Source organism: Microtus pennsylvanicus, chromosome 1, assembly GCF_037038515.1.
Source record: "Microtus pennsylvanicus isolate mMicPen1 chromosome 1, mMicPen1.hap1, whole genome shotgun sequence".
In the NCBI taxonomy this organism is placed as follows: Eukaryota; Metazoa; Chordata; class Mammalia; order Rodentia; family Cricetidae; genus Microtus; species Microtus pennsylvanicus.
In genome coordinates, this window is record NC_134579.1 from 221,039,677 (window position 1) to 221,056,807 (window position 17,131).

The following is a 17,131-nucleotide window of genomic DNA, read 5'->3' on the forward strand; positions in this document are numbered from 1 at the left end:
GGACCCACAATTAACTAAGAGAGACAATAGTCTAGAGTGGCATCTTCAAGCAGGCTTCAAATCATATCCTAACAATGGAAGCACATTAGGAGCATCAATTGCCATAAAACAAATTCTGCTGGAGTTAAAGACACTGTGGAGAAACCAGTACAAAGTCTGAATTGGTCCTTGAACACCAAAAATACCTGATAAAGTACAGAAGGGGGAAAAAAAACCCTTGAAAAAGAAGGCAGCATAAGGGGAAAAGGCAGTATGTGTCTATAATCTGGGGCGGCTGTGGAGTGTGGTGGGATTCACAAAGGTAGCTTTTTAAATGAGTTTTCGACATGAAGCCCTTAAGGGCTTTTCTTCTTTTTTTAAAAAGGTTTATTTATTTATTATGTATAGTGTTCTGTCTGTCTGTATGCTTGTTGGCCAGAAGAAGGCACAAGATCTCATTACAGATGGCTGTGAGCCACCATGTGGTTGCTGGGAATTGAACTCAGGACCTCTGGAAGAGCAGTCAGTGCTCTTAACCTCTGAGCCATCTCTCCAGCCCTCCTTTTTCTTTTCAAGGATGAACAGAAAGGATGTGCTCCCTTCCACACCACAACAGCAGCAGTGAAGACTACAATACATACAAACAAACTGGATTATTGGTCATGTGAAAAGCACAAAAATAAGCATGAGTTAATGGTAGATTTCTAATCAAGGAAGAAAAGCTGATCCCCATGTGGAAGACCATGCAGAGTATCAGGGCAAGTGTACCTCTCTTGTACCAGCTGATATAGCAGCCACAGGCACCCTCACGGCACCCTCTAATTTCAGTCCTTAGACTTCACTTTTAGAAGATAAGCAGAAAAGAGAAAACTGGATTTGGAGCCCACATTTATTAGCCATATGACTCTGTCAAGTCTGCAACTTATATCTCAGTTTTTTATCATATGTTATATTTAGACAGGATTCCCTGCACCAAGCCCAGAGTTTAGTCAGAATCCAGTAAAACGCTACAAAAACAAAACATCTGTATACTGCATAGGTGGTTCTATATAGATACTTATTACTAATTCACATCTGTATACTACATAGGAGGTTCTATACAGATGATTATTACTAATTCACATCTGTATACTGCATAGGAGGTTCTATACAGATGCTTATTACTAATTCACATCTGTATACTACATAGGAGGTTCTATACAGATGCTTATTACTAATTCACATCTGTATACTACATAGGAGGTTCTATACAGATGCTTATTACTAATTCACATCTGTATACTACATAGGAGGTTCTATACAGATGCTTATTACTAATTCACATCTGTATACTACATAGGAGGTTCTATACAGATGCTTATTACTAATTCACATCTGTATACTACATAGGAGGTTCTATACAGATGCTTATTACTAATTCACATCTGTATACTACATAGGAGGTTCTATACAGATGCTTATTACTAGTTCTAGGAAACTACAACACTTTCCACACTTAAATCATTACCGTCTTTCCTGATAAGAATGGGCCCAGAAAAGGCAGCGCTAACTTCATGTAATAACCATGCCAACATTTCTTTTTCTGTTGTTTTTAAAAACTTTTTATTATGTATAAGTGTTCTGCCTGCATATATTCCTGCTTGACAGAAGAGGAGACCCTATATCCCATTTGTGGATGGTTGTACGCCACCATGTGGTTGCTGGGACTTGAACTCAGTACCTCTGGAAGAGCTGCCAGTGCTCTTAAGCTCTGAGCCATCTTTCCAATCCCCATGCCAACATTTTTTTATGGCCAACGTTTTTACCTAGTAAAAGGAATGGGATAAAGTTCAATTTTATCCCTATTATTCACATTAGAAGGTCTATTTAAGAATAAAAATTACATCATAACATTCTTCTCTTTGCTTGAGAGAGTCTTTTGTTTTTTGAGAAACGGTTTCTCTGTGTAGCCTTGGCTATCCTGGAACTCACTCTATGGACCAAGCTGGCCTCAAACTCTCAGAGATCCACCTGCCTCTGCCTCCCAAATGCTGGGATTAAAAGTGTGAGCCACTACTGCTCGGCTGAGACAGGTGGTAAATATCCCAAATTGGCCTCATACATATGTACATACATATGTACATACATATGTACATACACATGTACACACACATAACACCTGTATTCTGTATTGAAATTCTGATCCTCCTGCCTCTACCTCCCAAGTGCTAAGAATGCAAGTACATTCCATCACGCCTGACTCTCTCTCTCTGTCTCCCTGTCTCTCTCTTTCTCTCTCTCTATATATACATATATATGTATATACATATATATATATCCTAACATTAATTATATATCCTAACATTCTAAGAAAAACCAAACCAAGCAAAAATAAAACAAACAAAAAAATTTTTAATTATTGTTCAAGCAATGTAATAACTATCTCACTCAAACTTCTCTGAGAATGCTGCTTTCTGAAGACACAATGTATTCTCTATTCTGAATACAAGATGCCTATTCTTTCTTGTGACTATGTCTGCTTTCAGAAAAACTTGTTACAGCATTTTCTCAAGCCAATTTGAAGACAGGAATTAGCTGGGAGTTGAGTAGGAGAATCCTTAGCACTGGTAAAAATAACATGCAAAGAAAAGAAGTGTGAACCGGGGAAGCAGTTCAATTCAGTGGTTAAGAAACATGGGTTTGTGTTTCCTCTCTGCCAGACTATTACTATATGTACCCTTGTCCTGGGCTATTATGAATATTTTAGTATTTCTTAGTGAGTTTGACAAGGGAAGGCAGAAGACTAAAGAAACATAAAATGCTCTAAGCAGTTTATAGTGTTTTAGTTCCCAACAAGTATTGGCTACAGTTATCCTTAATTTTAGGAAATTCAGAGTTCAGCATAATAGAGTATGGGCTATGAGAAAAAACAAAGGCCAGATAATGCAGATCTTCAAACTGTGAGAAATAAGCAGTGTGAAAGAACTGTACACCAAAGCTAGCATGATCACCTCTGCTAATGAAAACAAGTGCAGAGATAAAAACAGGCACACGCTCTACATTTATAACAGTGTGGAAAGTAGGTAATTTCCTGACCACAAGCAATGTCTATTCAAAGCATCAGACATTATGATTTTCCAGGCAACATGAGTGTTGGTGGTATAATGATGAGAAAATCTGTCTTCTAAGCAACAAGAAATGCATCTCTCTAATTATCTTCTCAGTTTAAATAATTATTCTAATTATAATGGGGGTAGTATAAAAGTCTCCAGCAAAATTGTAAGACACACACCCACACAAAATTTTGTAGGATTAATAGTTTTCAGACATCCTGAAGGAAAGAATGAAACTTTTATCCTCTATCAAGATAGACAATCATGTGGGGCCTTCACTGTTACTAACAAGCAGATAAATAAACTTAGATTCTGTTTTTTCCAAACCAGTTTAAAATACCATTTTAAATTCTCTATTTCTTAGTTTCAAGTCCCACATTTTTCTAACATGTACCATAACTCAATTCAGCTCATGTCAATAATTTACACATGCTTATACTAAAAATCACTGGATTCCACTACACAGCATTCATTCTTCCCATTATGTACCAATAGGCCCAAAGATTCCATAGAAATAATCTAATTAGATGAGATAGCTCTGGAGCTTGTCTTAGAGTTCTGTTTGCAATTATTAAGTCACTGTCTTATAATGTGCATGGTGTGTCTGTCTGTTTGTATGTCTATCAATCCATATATGTATATATATATATATATAATTCTACATACAAAATGTACACTGCAAATAGGGAGCAAAATACTGTATTTCCTAGGGATAACAGAGATTACAAACCAATAACTAAAGCTAACAACTACAAGGCTACCATTACAATCTCAAATTTGTGCTCAATTTTAGATAATCATTCAACAACTGAAAGATATGGATAGCTTTCTATTCATTTTAAAATTATATATAAAAGAAAAAATGTCATTAATCTGACATTAAAATTAAGTAGAGGTCACTAAAATATAACCATGTTTCAAATTCTAACTACCAGTATAAAATCCTCAAATATATGTGAAAAGCAGATGCACAATTTGATATGAAAAGAAAATTGAAGCAGCTTTTGATAATTCTTAATACCCAAAAGAGAGTTGCAGACTTGTACCAAAAAAATAAACAAACAAACAAACAAAAAAACCAACCCTACTTAGTACTTGAGTGTTTTTGGATAACTGAGAAAGAAAATTTTTTTTCTCTATTGTTTGACAAAAGCTAAGAAAGAAACATCCATTCTATAGCAAATTAAACATATCTCTTGTGTGGGGGAAAAAAAAGAACTAACACGTTCTTTTTGTTTTCAATTAGTAAAATTACTCTTTTAAAAATATTTTTTCGGGGCTGGAGAGATGGCTCAGAGGTTAAGAGCACTGCCTGCTCTTCCAAAGGTTCTGAGTTCGGTTTCTAGCAACCACATGGTAGCTCACAACCATCTGTCTGTAATGGGGTCTGGTGCCCTCTTCTGGATTGCAGGCATACACACAGACAGAATATTGTATACATAATAAATATATATATAAAATATTTTTTCATATTTGTATACAAATATGAAAAAATATTTTATATATATATATTTAACCCAGAAAGACAAATATAATATGTATTCACTAATAAGTGGCTTTTAGACATAAAACAAAAAAAAAAAAACAGCCTATAGTCCACAACCCTAGAGAAACTAGACAACAAAGAGGACCCTATGAGAGACATACAAGGATCTACAGAGGAAGGTGTAAAAGACAAGATCTCCTGAGTAAATCAGCAATGTGGGGGTCATGGTAGAGGGTAGAAGTGGAGGGGAGGAAGAGAGGGGAATATAGAAAATGTATAGCTCAATAAAAACAATAAAATATTTTTAAAAAATATCTTTTCTTTCAATAAATTGAAAATAAAAACTCTAAAACACTGAACAAAACAACAACAATATATTAATATATATTAGTCAACTGGCCAGGGTCAATAGTTCTTAAACTAGTTTACCAAGTATTATGAGTGCATTATGTAACTATGCTCTACTAACATAAAGGACATATAAATAGTCTTGTGCACAGAGGAGAGATGACATTATCATTGTTTGTGAATATTCCATAGTAATATATACTACATCTTTCAGAAAACCCATCTATGGTATGAATATGAAGATTAAACAACAGAGTATAATTCAACTAAGCTATGGAATACTCTTATATTGTGTATTTTTTTTCTTTTTGAGTTATGATTCTTTCCTACACTTTTAAAGATTCCACAGTCAAACTGGCAATTTAAAAAGTAAACCAGTTAATGAGTAAACTAAGAATAATGTATGTATGCCACATTTCATACCTTCTTTTTCCAACTCATTAAGTACCTCCTAAAATTTCTGCCTGCAGTTTCGGGGAAGGATGACACTACTCATCTCATAAAACAGAAAAGCTCAAGAAAAGTTTGTTAGTTTGTGAGGATAGAGAATATAATCTCTCACCCCTTCTACCACACTCCTACTCTCTTCCACCTCAAATCTCACTCCAAGTTCTACCTAAAAGAATAGTATATTTTTACATATTACACATAACTTACTAAATTTAAAAACATGTAAAAACATTTATGGTGTGGGCAAAAGGATCTGCACTGCAGAAGTTACATGCAGAAGGACACAGAACAAAAACCATTTAGGAGGTTTACATACTTTTTCTCATTACTTTTATCTGTGTAGGTGATGCCATAAAACCCATAATAAGAGTTAGATATATTTGCTGAATATTCTATCTTCAAGGTATAATTGTGACCTGCTAGAAGGGCTTCAGGGGCAACAATGGCGATTTGTTCATGATACGGATATTCCAGGAGTTCAACTTGTTTTTCTTGACTTGAAACTGCTGACATAAATGTCACTCTTGAAATATTATGTCCTGTGCTATGGAGAACGATATTCCATGTGGCTTGAAGAGCCTGAAGTGAAATTGTCACAGAACCCCTGAATGTCATTGAGGTTAGGTTTGGATGTAGGTTAAGTTCATAGCGCTGAGGCATAATGGCAGTGGGAAGCCTAATTTGTGCCCAAGGAAACAATTTCCCATTTGTAGCAATTGGCTGAATTAGGCCTGTTGACTGGTTTCTTTTCTGGCAGCCTTCTTTGGTAAAGGTACATCTAGGCAGTAGATAAATCACCATGATTACAGAGACAGCAACCACAATGACAAAAACACAGAGCACTAAGGTCCTGGCAGAGGGTACTGAACAAGTCCCGTCTGGATTCTGCCTGTAGCCCGTTGCACTGTTTCGAAGGCCTGAGCTTCTGTTCATGAAGGACATGCCCAGCAGCTTCGCAGATGACTCATAATCCTCTTCGTCCTCATCCATCTCATGTTCACCAAGACCTCTCACCAAGAGCCTCGAACCCCGGGGCTCATATTCCACTTCATCAGGTTCCAGAGGATGTAAACAAGGTTCTTTGGCTAAATCTACAACGTCTGGTTCTTCTTCAAACATGCTGTTTTCAATCATATTCCTTGGAAGTTGAAGTCGATCTACAAAATTAAGACATAAAAATAAGACAGAAGTGGGGGAGAGCTCATAATACAATGTTTCTTAGAAACACCAAATTTAGTAAGTTTTTTTAATCACTAAGACTTATTTCTACCTTAAATCTATTAGAATTAAATAGAGGCTTTACAGTCTAGAGTTGTTCATTAAAAACTCAAGCATGCATAAAAAAGTATACTATATTCATGAGCCAAAAAATAAAAACAAAACAAAAAACAAGCATATGGTTAATATTAAAGAAAGAAGGTATAAAGCTAATTGTTTTTCTGTCACAGATTTTTTTCATTGTTAGTGGTCACTAAGTGCATAAAAATGTATCTGATAGTGAAAAAGAATGGCAACTATAGCTATATAGCAGCTTACTGAGATCTATACAGATTTGAGGCCTGGCTAATTTTGGTGTGTGATATTTTACTTGAGTTTTTCTTTTAATAAGGAAAGTATAGTAATTTTTTTAAACAGCTGTGATTTTATAGTACAGTCTTTAATACTGTCCTACCTAATACTCTGGGTTCTAGGCTTGATATTAGAGGATGTTACTCTGGCCATCTCTGCCTGTGTCTGTTTTTAAACAGTTAGGACTGAGTAGAGCCCAAAGAACTGTAGTCAATGCCTTTCTTCTAGGGTCTGGAATTCTTGGCAGAATACTGCAATCCATGTTATAAGGCCTATGTGGGTCTCCTTCCTGAGTTCCACTCTCCCTTGGACAAATTAGAAATGGGTCCGTCTACTTCTAGGCTTAAAAGATGGCTTCTCAAGAGCATGGGCTATTGTTTCCCTCAGGATGTTTCTGCGCCACAGTAAACTGATAGAAGAAAATTACTTAGAAAATTTTGATGGGTGAGAAACAGTAAACATGGACAAAAAGCTTGGAAAACAGATCAAACAGTTCAAAACCTGCTTTTTCACCTTTTGTAGCTTTCACAAGGACAACTTTTCCCACCCTTACACACAGAGCAAGCACCACGAGTGCCAGCATATCCTGAGTCAGGGAAGTGGTGGGACCATTTGATCCATTTATCAAGAATCACTTAGGAGAAAGGTCTCAAGAAGCAAAGGGGTAAAAAAAAAATACTACATGGGACAGTCAATATTTTGTATTTAAAAAATTACATCTTGTAAGAGATTTCAAGGTTCATCAAATTGAAATCATGTTTAACTTGTTCTCACAAGGCACTTTACAACTAACATTTCTAATCATCACAACAGTTCTATAAGCAGCAAAAATTAAGACATGAAAAAACAAACAAAAATGGACTGATTTAATATTAAAGCCATATAAATATTTACTTATATAATTGATATTTGAGCCCAGATTCTTAAAAAAATTATTTCAAATTTTAATCTCACTTTAATGTACTGTATCTTCTGACCCATATTAACTTAATGTAAGGGAGGCACTTTTAACAATTTGTTACCTGGCAATGAAATTATTTTTATATTTATTTATTTATTTATTTATTTTTGGTTTTTCGAGACAGGGTTTCTCTGTGGTTTTGGAGCCTGTCCTGGAACTAGCTCTGTAGACCAGGCTGGTCTCAAACTCACAGAGATCCTCCTGCCTCTGCCTCCCGAGTGCTGGGATTAAAGGCGTGTGCCACCACCGCCCGGCTGGCAATGAAGTTATTAAAAATATTATTCATCATCATCAAAACAAAACTGACATTAACTACTTAATACCCAGAAAAATATAGTTCTCAATAAAAAGTGAAGAGTAGTAACTCATAACTTACAAAATAAAAGAACTGCTAATATTAGGGTAAAGCTTAAAATTGTGCTACTCAAAGTGCAGAATAAAGTCCACAGTACCCATATTAATTACATTGCAGCTTCTTACATAGGCAGTCTCCTTCCCTCCTAGGTATGACTTTCAGGACATTACCCAGTGAATTTCATGAATGCAACTTCAGAAGCATTGATCTGAAGGTACGAACACCAATCACACTGGTCCTGGGTGTGCTCAGGCCATAGCAGACTGTTTTACATATCTTAGAACAAGTCAGATGATTATATTGCATTCTCTCCCCCATAAGTCTTTTTTGTTCCTTAGTTATTTCTGGCTGGATGTCATCATTTCCTCTTTCTACCCTCATTCACATTGGTATATACCTGTTATTGTGTTATAAACTCACTAGAGTTTATTAATCAAGAACACTAATTTTTTCTTTCTTTTTTAAAAATTTTTTTATTATGTATATAATATTCTGTCTGTGTGTACGTCTGCAGGTCAGAAGAGGGCACCAGACCTTATTACGGATGGTTGTGAGCCACCATGTGGTTGCTGGGAATTGAACTCAGGACCTTTGGAAGAACAGGCGATGCTCTTAACCACCGAGCCATCTCTCCAGCCCCTCATTTTTTCTTTTTAAGAGTTAGCTGTCACCGGACTGAGCTCCCAAGGTCCAAATAAGGAGCAGAAGGAGGGAGAACATGAGCAAGGAAGTCAGGACCGCGAGGGGTGCACCCACCCACTGTGACAGTGGGGCTGATCTACTGGGAGCTCACCAAGGCCAGCTGGACTAGGACTGAATAAGCATGGGATAAAACCGGACCCTCTAAACATGGTGGACAATGAAGGCTGATGAGAAGCCAAGGACAATGGCACTAGGTTTTGATCCTACAGCATGAACTGGCTTTGTGGGAGCCTAGCCTGTTTGGATGCTCACCTTCCTGGACCTGGATGGAGGGGGGAGCACCTTGGACTTCCCACAGGGCAGGGAACCCTGAGTGCTCTTCAGACTAGAGAGGGAGGGGGAATGGACTGAGTGTTCAAATACATGAGCCCATGGGGTCATTTCTCACCCACACCACCAAAGGTGTTCATTCTATTCATGCAATCTCACATTGAAATATTATTAAAAATTGTTTGTAAGCCCTTAATAAATTATTAACCTTTCTGATGTGTTTAAACTTCTGTGAGATGAAATTATGCTCCTTAAGCATCTCATACCAAGCCAGATGTGTATGAGTTCTAGTCAGTATTGTTTATTCAGTAAATGTTAAAACATCACTGGGTGAAGAACCAGCTTACTATTAGAGCATTTCAATTTAACAACTAAGATCCATCAAAACTTTTTTAGTCTGACTGTTGTCTTAGTTAGGGTTTCTGTAGGCTAATCCTATGGAGCCATTTTCTTGATTAAAAACCCTTCTACCCAACTACAGGTGGATCAGAGGCAGGTAGATCTCTAAGTTTGAGGCCTGGTCTACAGAGCAAGTTTCAGGACAGTACCCTATAATATAACTACATTATTTCCCCCTTTCCTTTCCAAATATAAAAGAAACAAACAAAAAGGAGAGTGAAGTTTCACATGTATATATATAAACAGTAAAGGCATAATTTACCTGTCGTACAAATGTGTTTTCTTGCTTAGCATGTATAAGTAGCTTGACATCTAACAATTCATATTATAAATATTTTACAATTGAAAAAATAAAACAAACAACTGGTAGCTTAAAGAAACAGGATATTTTCTTGACGTTTTGGCTGTGAGAAGGGCCTTTAATGGTTGAACCCTCTCTCCAGCCCAAAAGCAGTGTTTTCTGAAGCTTCCTAAAGCTACACACAGACACTGTCTGTAACACAACAAGTCCCTAGTTGAAATTTCACTTCTAAATAACATGGATCTGTGTGGCTGTAATCTAAGAAAGCTGAACATATTTCTATCCCTCAGATGCTGTACCTAGACTCAATGTTTATGGACCACAGCTAATCTGCAAACTGTTTATTACCCATCTGTGATAGGACAGTCATAGAAAATTAGTATCTAAAACCTTTTATTACAATCAGACAGTAATTTCATGTCTGTTGAATTCAATGCTATTAAAATAAAACTTACTTTTGCATATCTTTTTTCATTTTCTCTAATAATTCTTTCTTATATAATCAACAAACACCTACATTAAAAAAAAAGATACCCTGGGTGTTTGAATCAGACAGTCTGAAAGCAATGGATCTGGGCTATGGAAGTCCAGATAAATAAGTACTAGATGATGATTCAGGTGGTGGGAGCAACTAGTTATACGACAGAGGTAGGAAGTACAAAAATGATGCTCCTTTAGCTTGGAAGAATCAGTGGTGTAGCATCACAGAGGGAAATCTACATCTATCAAGTCCTACACTTCAGCTGGGAAAACTGAAATAAGGAAAATCAGACCCTGAGATTGAGAATACATGTTTTCAGTCTGTCTTTCTGTAGTTTTCTTCATCTCTCTCCCTGACCCTTTATGTCACTGCCCCATATCCGTGAAAGAAAGCAATGGGAATTAGGTAAGCACAGCATATGAACGGTAATATATTTAATATGTTTTTCAGATAGCTGGTCAGAACTATTTAATTAACAGCATAATAGAGAGATTATAGTTTGTCAGATGAATGTTTAAATCTTAGCTCTTTTGTTGACTACTAGAGCTGAAAGAGATGACTTCTCCTAGTCTTAGTTTCCTTACCTATAGGGCAGACACAATGAATTTATAAGATGTCATAAGGACTATGTAGTGAGTATTGGGCTCAAAATAAGGATGCAGATAGATGATTAAGATTACTAAATTGTAATTTAAATCACAGAGTGGCTGAAACCACTCAAAGGGAGACAAGAGTCAGAAAGAGTTTCTTAGAGCAGACAGTGGAAGAAATGCAGTACAGGAGAGTAAAAAAAGAAATCAGGAGAGTAGCATGCCTGGGGCCAACAGTAAGGTTTCATAAGGAAAGGGACTGACAGTAAATATATTAGAAAGGTCAAGTAAAACCAGGGTTTAAGGAGGAAGCAACTTAAGCATGCATTGCTAAGGGAAAGGAAAAATAAAGATCAAATGTGCTGTGGAAGTAGAACTGAGGAAAAACACACAGACAGCATCTCAGAGTCATCGAAACAGGTCACAAGAACTCCAAGGAAGATTATCATGACTAAACCAGACTCTTTTCCTCTGAGCCTGGAAGGTGAAGACTGAGAAGAGTCACGTCCGTGAGAAGAGATCCACTGACAGCCTCTGTGTCCTCTGTGACAGGAGAAACAAGTCCATATGCCTAGCACAACAGCCAGAATAGAGACGGCAAAGATATTTGTGAAGAACAATAAAAGACAGGTTCCATAAAAGAGGATCAAGGAATATTGACTAAAAAGAAGAGTACTGATGAGACATTCACATAGTCCAGTGCTCACCAGCCCAGGCCTCAAGAGAAAAAAAATGTACATTTTACCACAATTAAAGTAAAAAAAAAGGCAAAAATTAAAACATAAAAGAAGCAAATCATGACTCCAGAGCTTCATAAACAGGGAGGATGTGGTAAGAGGCCAGGGGAAGTGTGTGGGGGTGGGAGGGGTGTGCTAGCAAGAAAGTGATTAACTGAGGTGCAATTTGAAGAACAGGAAAGAATGCAAACCATGACAAATAACATAGCAAGAGACTTGGATTAAAAGAAGCAAATTTTCCAGACACAATCCCTTTAAACAGTCACCCCATTCTCTGAGCAAATGAAATAGTATGTATTTTAAAATTAACATGCCAAACTCCCCCCCCCCCCAAGCCTAATCTAAACAAATTTTCTTGAGCAGATACAAGGCTTGCTATATTCAAATGAGGTTGTAATAGTTAATAAGTATTGTTCTACTTCTGAGACTCCACCCCCATGATCTGATACAAAGCCAAATGCTGTAAACATGGAAAAACATATAATACATTCTAGACTATCTCTAGTTGTAGACTTCATTAATGTTCCTATCAGTGTGTTTCTTTTGTGAAAATTGGATATATGGCTGAAGCTGTGAAGCAAGACAAGACAATCATGGAGAAATGATTCAGTCTTGAAGGAATTAATTCACTTTTCCCAGCTGAGTGCAATGTCATACACCTCTTGGTCCCGCTACTTCCAAGGGTGAGAAAGGAAGACCACCCCAGGAGTAGAAAGTCCCCATATGAAACACAGCAAGACCCTATGAAAGGAAGAGGGGAAAAAAGGAAGGAAGAATGAAGGGAAGGAAATAAGAATTGCTTTTTTCTTACAAGCTACCACTATAGTTAAAGTTCATTTCAACACATTAAAATTGTTGTCCCAACCAGACAAAATGCTGTTGACACTAAGTTGTTCTTCCTCTTGTACTGTTATTCATCTGCACAAACGATACGAGTGTTTTCACATACCAGACAACAGACAAATCAAGTATGTGACTTCGAAGGGAAGAAAGGATGAGTATTGATGTAAATTTAGGATGGGTAATTACGCTGACCCATTTCTGACTCAGAGCAAGACCATTATCGCATCTAGGCCGGATTGTTGGTAACCACAACAATCCCCTACAAGTGTTTCAGAGCATACTGACACTGAAACACTGCTTACCTGCCCACCACAACCCCATGTCCATGAAAAGCAGCCCCTTAAAATGCCTCTAGACAGTTTCTCTTTGCTTTTGTCTACTGCAGTTGTACCACAATGTATCTAATAAGCTTTGCTTCTGTATTTTCCTTTCTCAGTGAATTCTTTATCTAAATCACAAGATTGTGACCTTTGTTCCATACAGTAATGAGCCCCAAATAACTCTGGTTCTCTGCCTTGGTACAATTTTCCAGTAGTAGAATGACAAGCTGGAGTCCAAGTGGAACAAGACGGGCAGACAGAGACTGGGACAGAGGAGAAAGGTAAGGAGGCATTAGGGACCACATAGGCTTGTACAGAATTTACTGAGAACCCTTTGTCAAATGCAATACATACCCTCATACAAGAGGGGAACAATATCCCTGAAAGGAAATAGAAGTGCCAGAGGTCAAGAAATATAGGGAAACGACAGCATACAAACCAACCACAGCAAGAACTCATTTGGCATCAACTTCTAACACTAGGGAGCAGGAGTCAGACCCTCAAGTAAGGACTACTGTACACTTATACTAAAAAAGTCTAAGACCAAGGCCTAAGGAAACCCACAGAAGAAAAAGAATTTGAGAATGAGTTGTTAGGTCAGCAAAACCTGAGAATAGCCTTGAGATAAAACTAAGCCTATAACCAGGTGATCAGCCAGTTAACTAAGTTGCCTTTAGAATATCAACACTCCATGGAAAAATAAAAACAAACAAACGACAACAAAATACTTCTACAATATGTCTTCAGTACCGTCCAAAATTTAATTAGAAAACACTAGTCACTCAATTAACACAAGAAAATGTGACCCATAAGAAAACAAGTCACCTGCTACATACTTAATTTTAGAACAGCTGCTGTAAATATGTTCCAAAGAATAAAGGAAAACAACTTTAAAAGTAAAACAAAGGGCTATGTAAACAGATAGGAAATTCACCAGAAAAAACTGAAGCTAAATAAAAGGAATCAGAGACTGGGGAGATGGCTCAATGGGTAAGAATACTTGCTGCAAAATCATTAAGACCTGGGTTTAAGCCTCCAGTATTCAAGTAAAAAAAAAAAAAGTAGGCATGATCCTGCAGTGAGCCCATCACTGGGCAGAGGAGACAGGCTAAACTCAGGAGCCTGCTAGCCTGCCAGCCTAGCAAAAACTGAACGTCATGTTCAGTGAAATATCCTGTCTGAAAGGAACAAGGCAAGAAGCAACAGAGAACATTCAGCATCTTCCTCTGCACACGCACATATGAACACACCCTGTGGTGCTGTGAATGGAATGCCCATAGGGAGTGGCACTATTAGGAGGTGTGGTCTTGCTGGAGTAGGTGTAGATTTATTGGAGGAAGGCTGTCACTAGGGGGTGGGTTTTGAGGTCTCAGAAGCTCAAAACCTCAGTGTGTCTTGTCACTTCATCCTGCTGCATGTGGATCCAGATGTAGAACTCTTGCTATCTCTCCAGTACCATGTCTGCCTACACACTTCCATGTGTTCTGCCATGACAAGGACTAAATCTCTGAACTGTGAGATAGCCCCAATTAAATGTATTTCTTTATAAGAGTTGCTGTGGTCATGGTGTCTCTTCACAACAATAAAAACTCTCAGGCACACCGCCTTTTCCCAAATACACACACACACACACACACACACACACACACACACACAGAGAGAGAGAGAGAGAGAGAGAGAGAGAGAGAGAGAGAGAGAGAGAGAGAGAGAGAGAGAGAGAGAGACTGGAGAGGGGAAAATAGGCAATTAGGTATCTGTAGTACTGACAAGTTCACTAATTTAAAAAAATGAAAAAAAGAATGTACTTAGCAGCTGGAAATAGAAGGGGAAAAAAAGCCACATGAACTTGAAAGGTCATTAAAAATTACCAATTTAAGGAACAAAGAGGTAAAATATTGAAGAAAAATTAAAACTCCATCAGTTATTTTGTGGGTTAATATCAAATATTATGACTAATTAACAAGAGCCCAAGAAGACTCATGTGAAAATGAGACAGAAAGAATTATTTGAATAATAGTTAAAATTCCCTCGTTTAAAAAATCCAAAAATGTTAAGCATATCCACGAAAATAATAAATTGAAAAATATCATACTAGACACATTATGATCTAAACAAAAAGAAGCAAAACAAAAAAAGCAAAACCTTTTCAAAGAAGCCTCAAAATAAATACATTATCTTTAAGAGAAAACAGCACTAATGTCTTACAATAGTTGGTCCAAAAATTAATACATAATTTTCAATAGACTAAGAGTAAAACTATGACACCTACTTTGCATCCCATCCCCAATAAGAGTATTTTTCAGAAACAAGGATGGTGTGTTCCAACATAGAAGAAAGGTGAGAATTCATCTCAAGCAATTCTATACTACAAAAAATATAGAGCAGATATTTCTAGAATGAACAAAAATATTAGATATATAGGGAGATATATAAATATATAGATATATAGATATGTAGATATATAGATATCAAACACAGTAGATGTATAGAAAGAAAAATAACACCAGAGATGATATGTGAGTGCTAAAAATGAAAAATGCATTCTTTCATGTTGATATGTGAACATCAAAATAAATGTCAAGGACCAAGCTAAAAAAATACGTTCTTTATCAATAATCTGTTTAAGAAAATATGCTTAAAGAACTAACACTGTAGAATTTTTTGTTTATAAAACATGTAAATAAAAGATGGCTGGTGAGTAAAGAAAGTGGGGTGACGACACAAATAAGAACGAACTTGAATAAGAATTAGATTATTAATTGAGGAGGATAAATGAGTTATTGCAAGAGAGAGAAAGTAGGAAATAAAAAGGGTTAAATGTAAAATGTGAAGTTATTGAATATACTATGTACATAGATTTTAATAAGTTAAAAATAAATACTATTAGCCACAGAACACTGAAAAATTTATTAGAAATGTATAGTTAGCAGAAAAGATAAAATACTAAAATTAGATAATATAAAATAAAATTTTAAAAATACTAAAGAGAAAATATATACTAAGTTCAACTTCATACACAATCATATTCATTTTAAACAGATTAAACACTGAACTAAATTCAGATTGCTACATTGCAGAGGAAGCAAAAACCAACAAAATGTTTGTAAGACATATTTTAAATTTAAAGACATAGATAGGTTAGCAAACTGTAGGGAAATCTTACAATTTGAAAATCCAACAGGGTTACACACCTTTCTTAATTACACATAAACCTAATTACAGAGTTCCCAAATCAATCAGGAAAATTAAATTAAAAAAGCAAAAGAACTATCAATCATCATGGCTGGAGATTCTATCAGATTTTCTTCATAATTCATAGGAAAAGAAGATAAAAATGTCATAGAAGGTTTGAAAGTACGATCAGTTAATTTTGTCTAATTGACATCTAGAGAACTTTGAGGCAAACAATTGCAAAATACACATGGCCTGCCTAACAAGATGGAATAAAATACGCATCAGTAAACTTCAAAAAAAATATTATTATTATTGGTAGTAGTATTAGTAGCGCTAGGGATTAACCACAGAGCCTCATGAATGCTAAGCACAAGCTCTACCATTAAGCTACACCACTAGCCCTAGCCCAGGAAATTGTCTTTTATAAACTTTGTTTTATAATTACAATGGAAAGAATTAAAAATTCAAGCAGTAAATTATTAGATAATTTCTAGAAATTTGGGGAAATAAAACTCCCATATAACCCACTGGTTAAACCACAAGGAATTTATAAAGCATTTAAAACAAATAATAACACAAAATTTCTAGGGCTTTGTTTGTTTGTTTTGCTTTAAATGCCCATATTAGAAAAATGTTCAAAACTAATAGCAGAACTTTTCATTCTAAGGAGCTAGAAAGAGTAATAAAACAAGTATCAGTAAGTAAAAGAGGAAACAAAGATGAGAAACTCATGAAATAGAAAATAGAAACAAATCATGCCACTTAAGGGAAGGCAAGCAGCATCTTGCTTCTCAAACTCCTCTCCCAGGAACTGGCCTAAAAGTCTACACATCTCAAACACTGGTACAGCTCCAAGACCAAGAGTTTACTCCTCCAAAGTCTCATCCAGCTAACTAAAGGCAAATCAGAAGTAAATCCTGGGCTAGACACAGCATCTGTCCTTTCAAATCATTCTGGCAAACAGAACCAGCTAGTGACTATTGTTACTATGCCCAAAATAAAAAAAATAAAAATAAAAAAATACACCTACCATTCCCCACTATCCAGGAAGCAGATCTTATCCATCTCTATCTT

General features: G+C 36.3%; 1 protein-coding gene across 2 annotated transcripts in view; it reads right to left on the reverse strand.

Annotated features, from left to right (window-relative positions):
* Positions 1-17,131, reverse strand: part of Lnpep (leucyl and cystinyl aminopeptidase) — an 89,931-nt gene that overhangs the window by 40,023 nt on the left and 32,777 nt on the right. For both annotated transcript variants that reach the window (XM_075951829.1, XM_075951838.1), the window contains exon 2: positions 5,672-6,512. In XM_075951829.1, the coding sequence (XP_075807944.1) occupies positions 5,672-6,512 (841 nt within the window). The remainder of the gene's footprint in view (positions 1-5,671; positions 6,513-17,131) is intronic.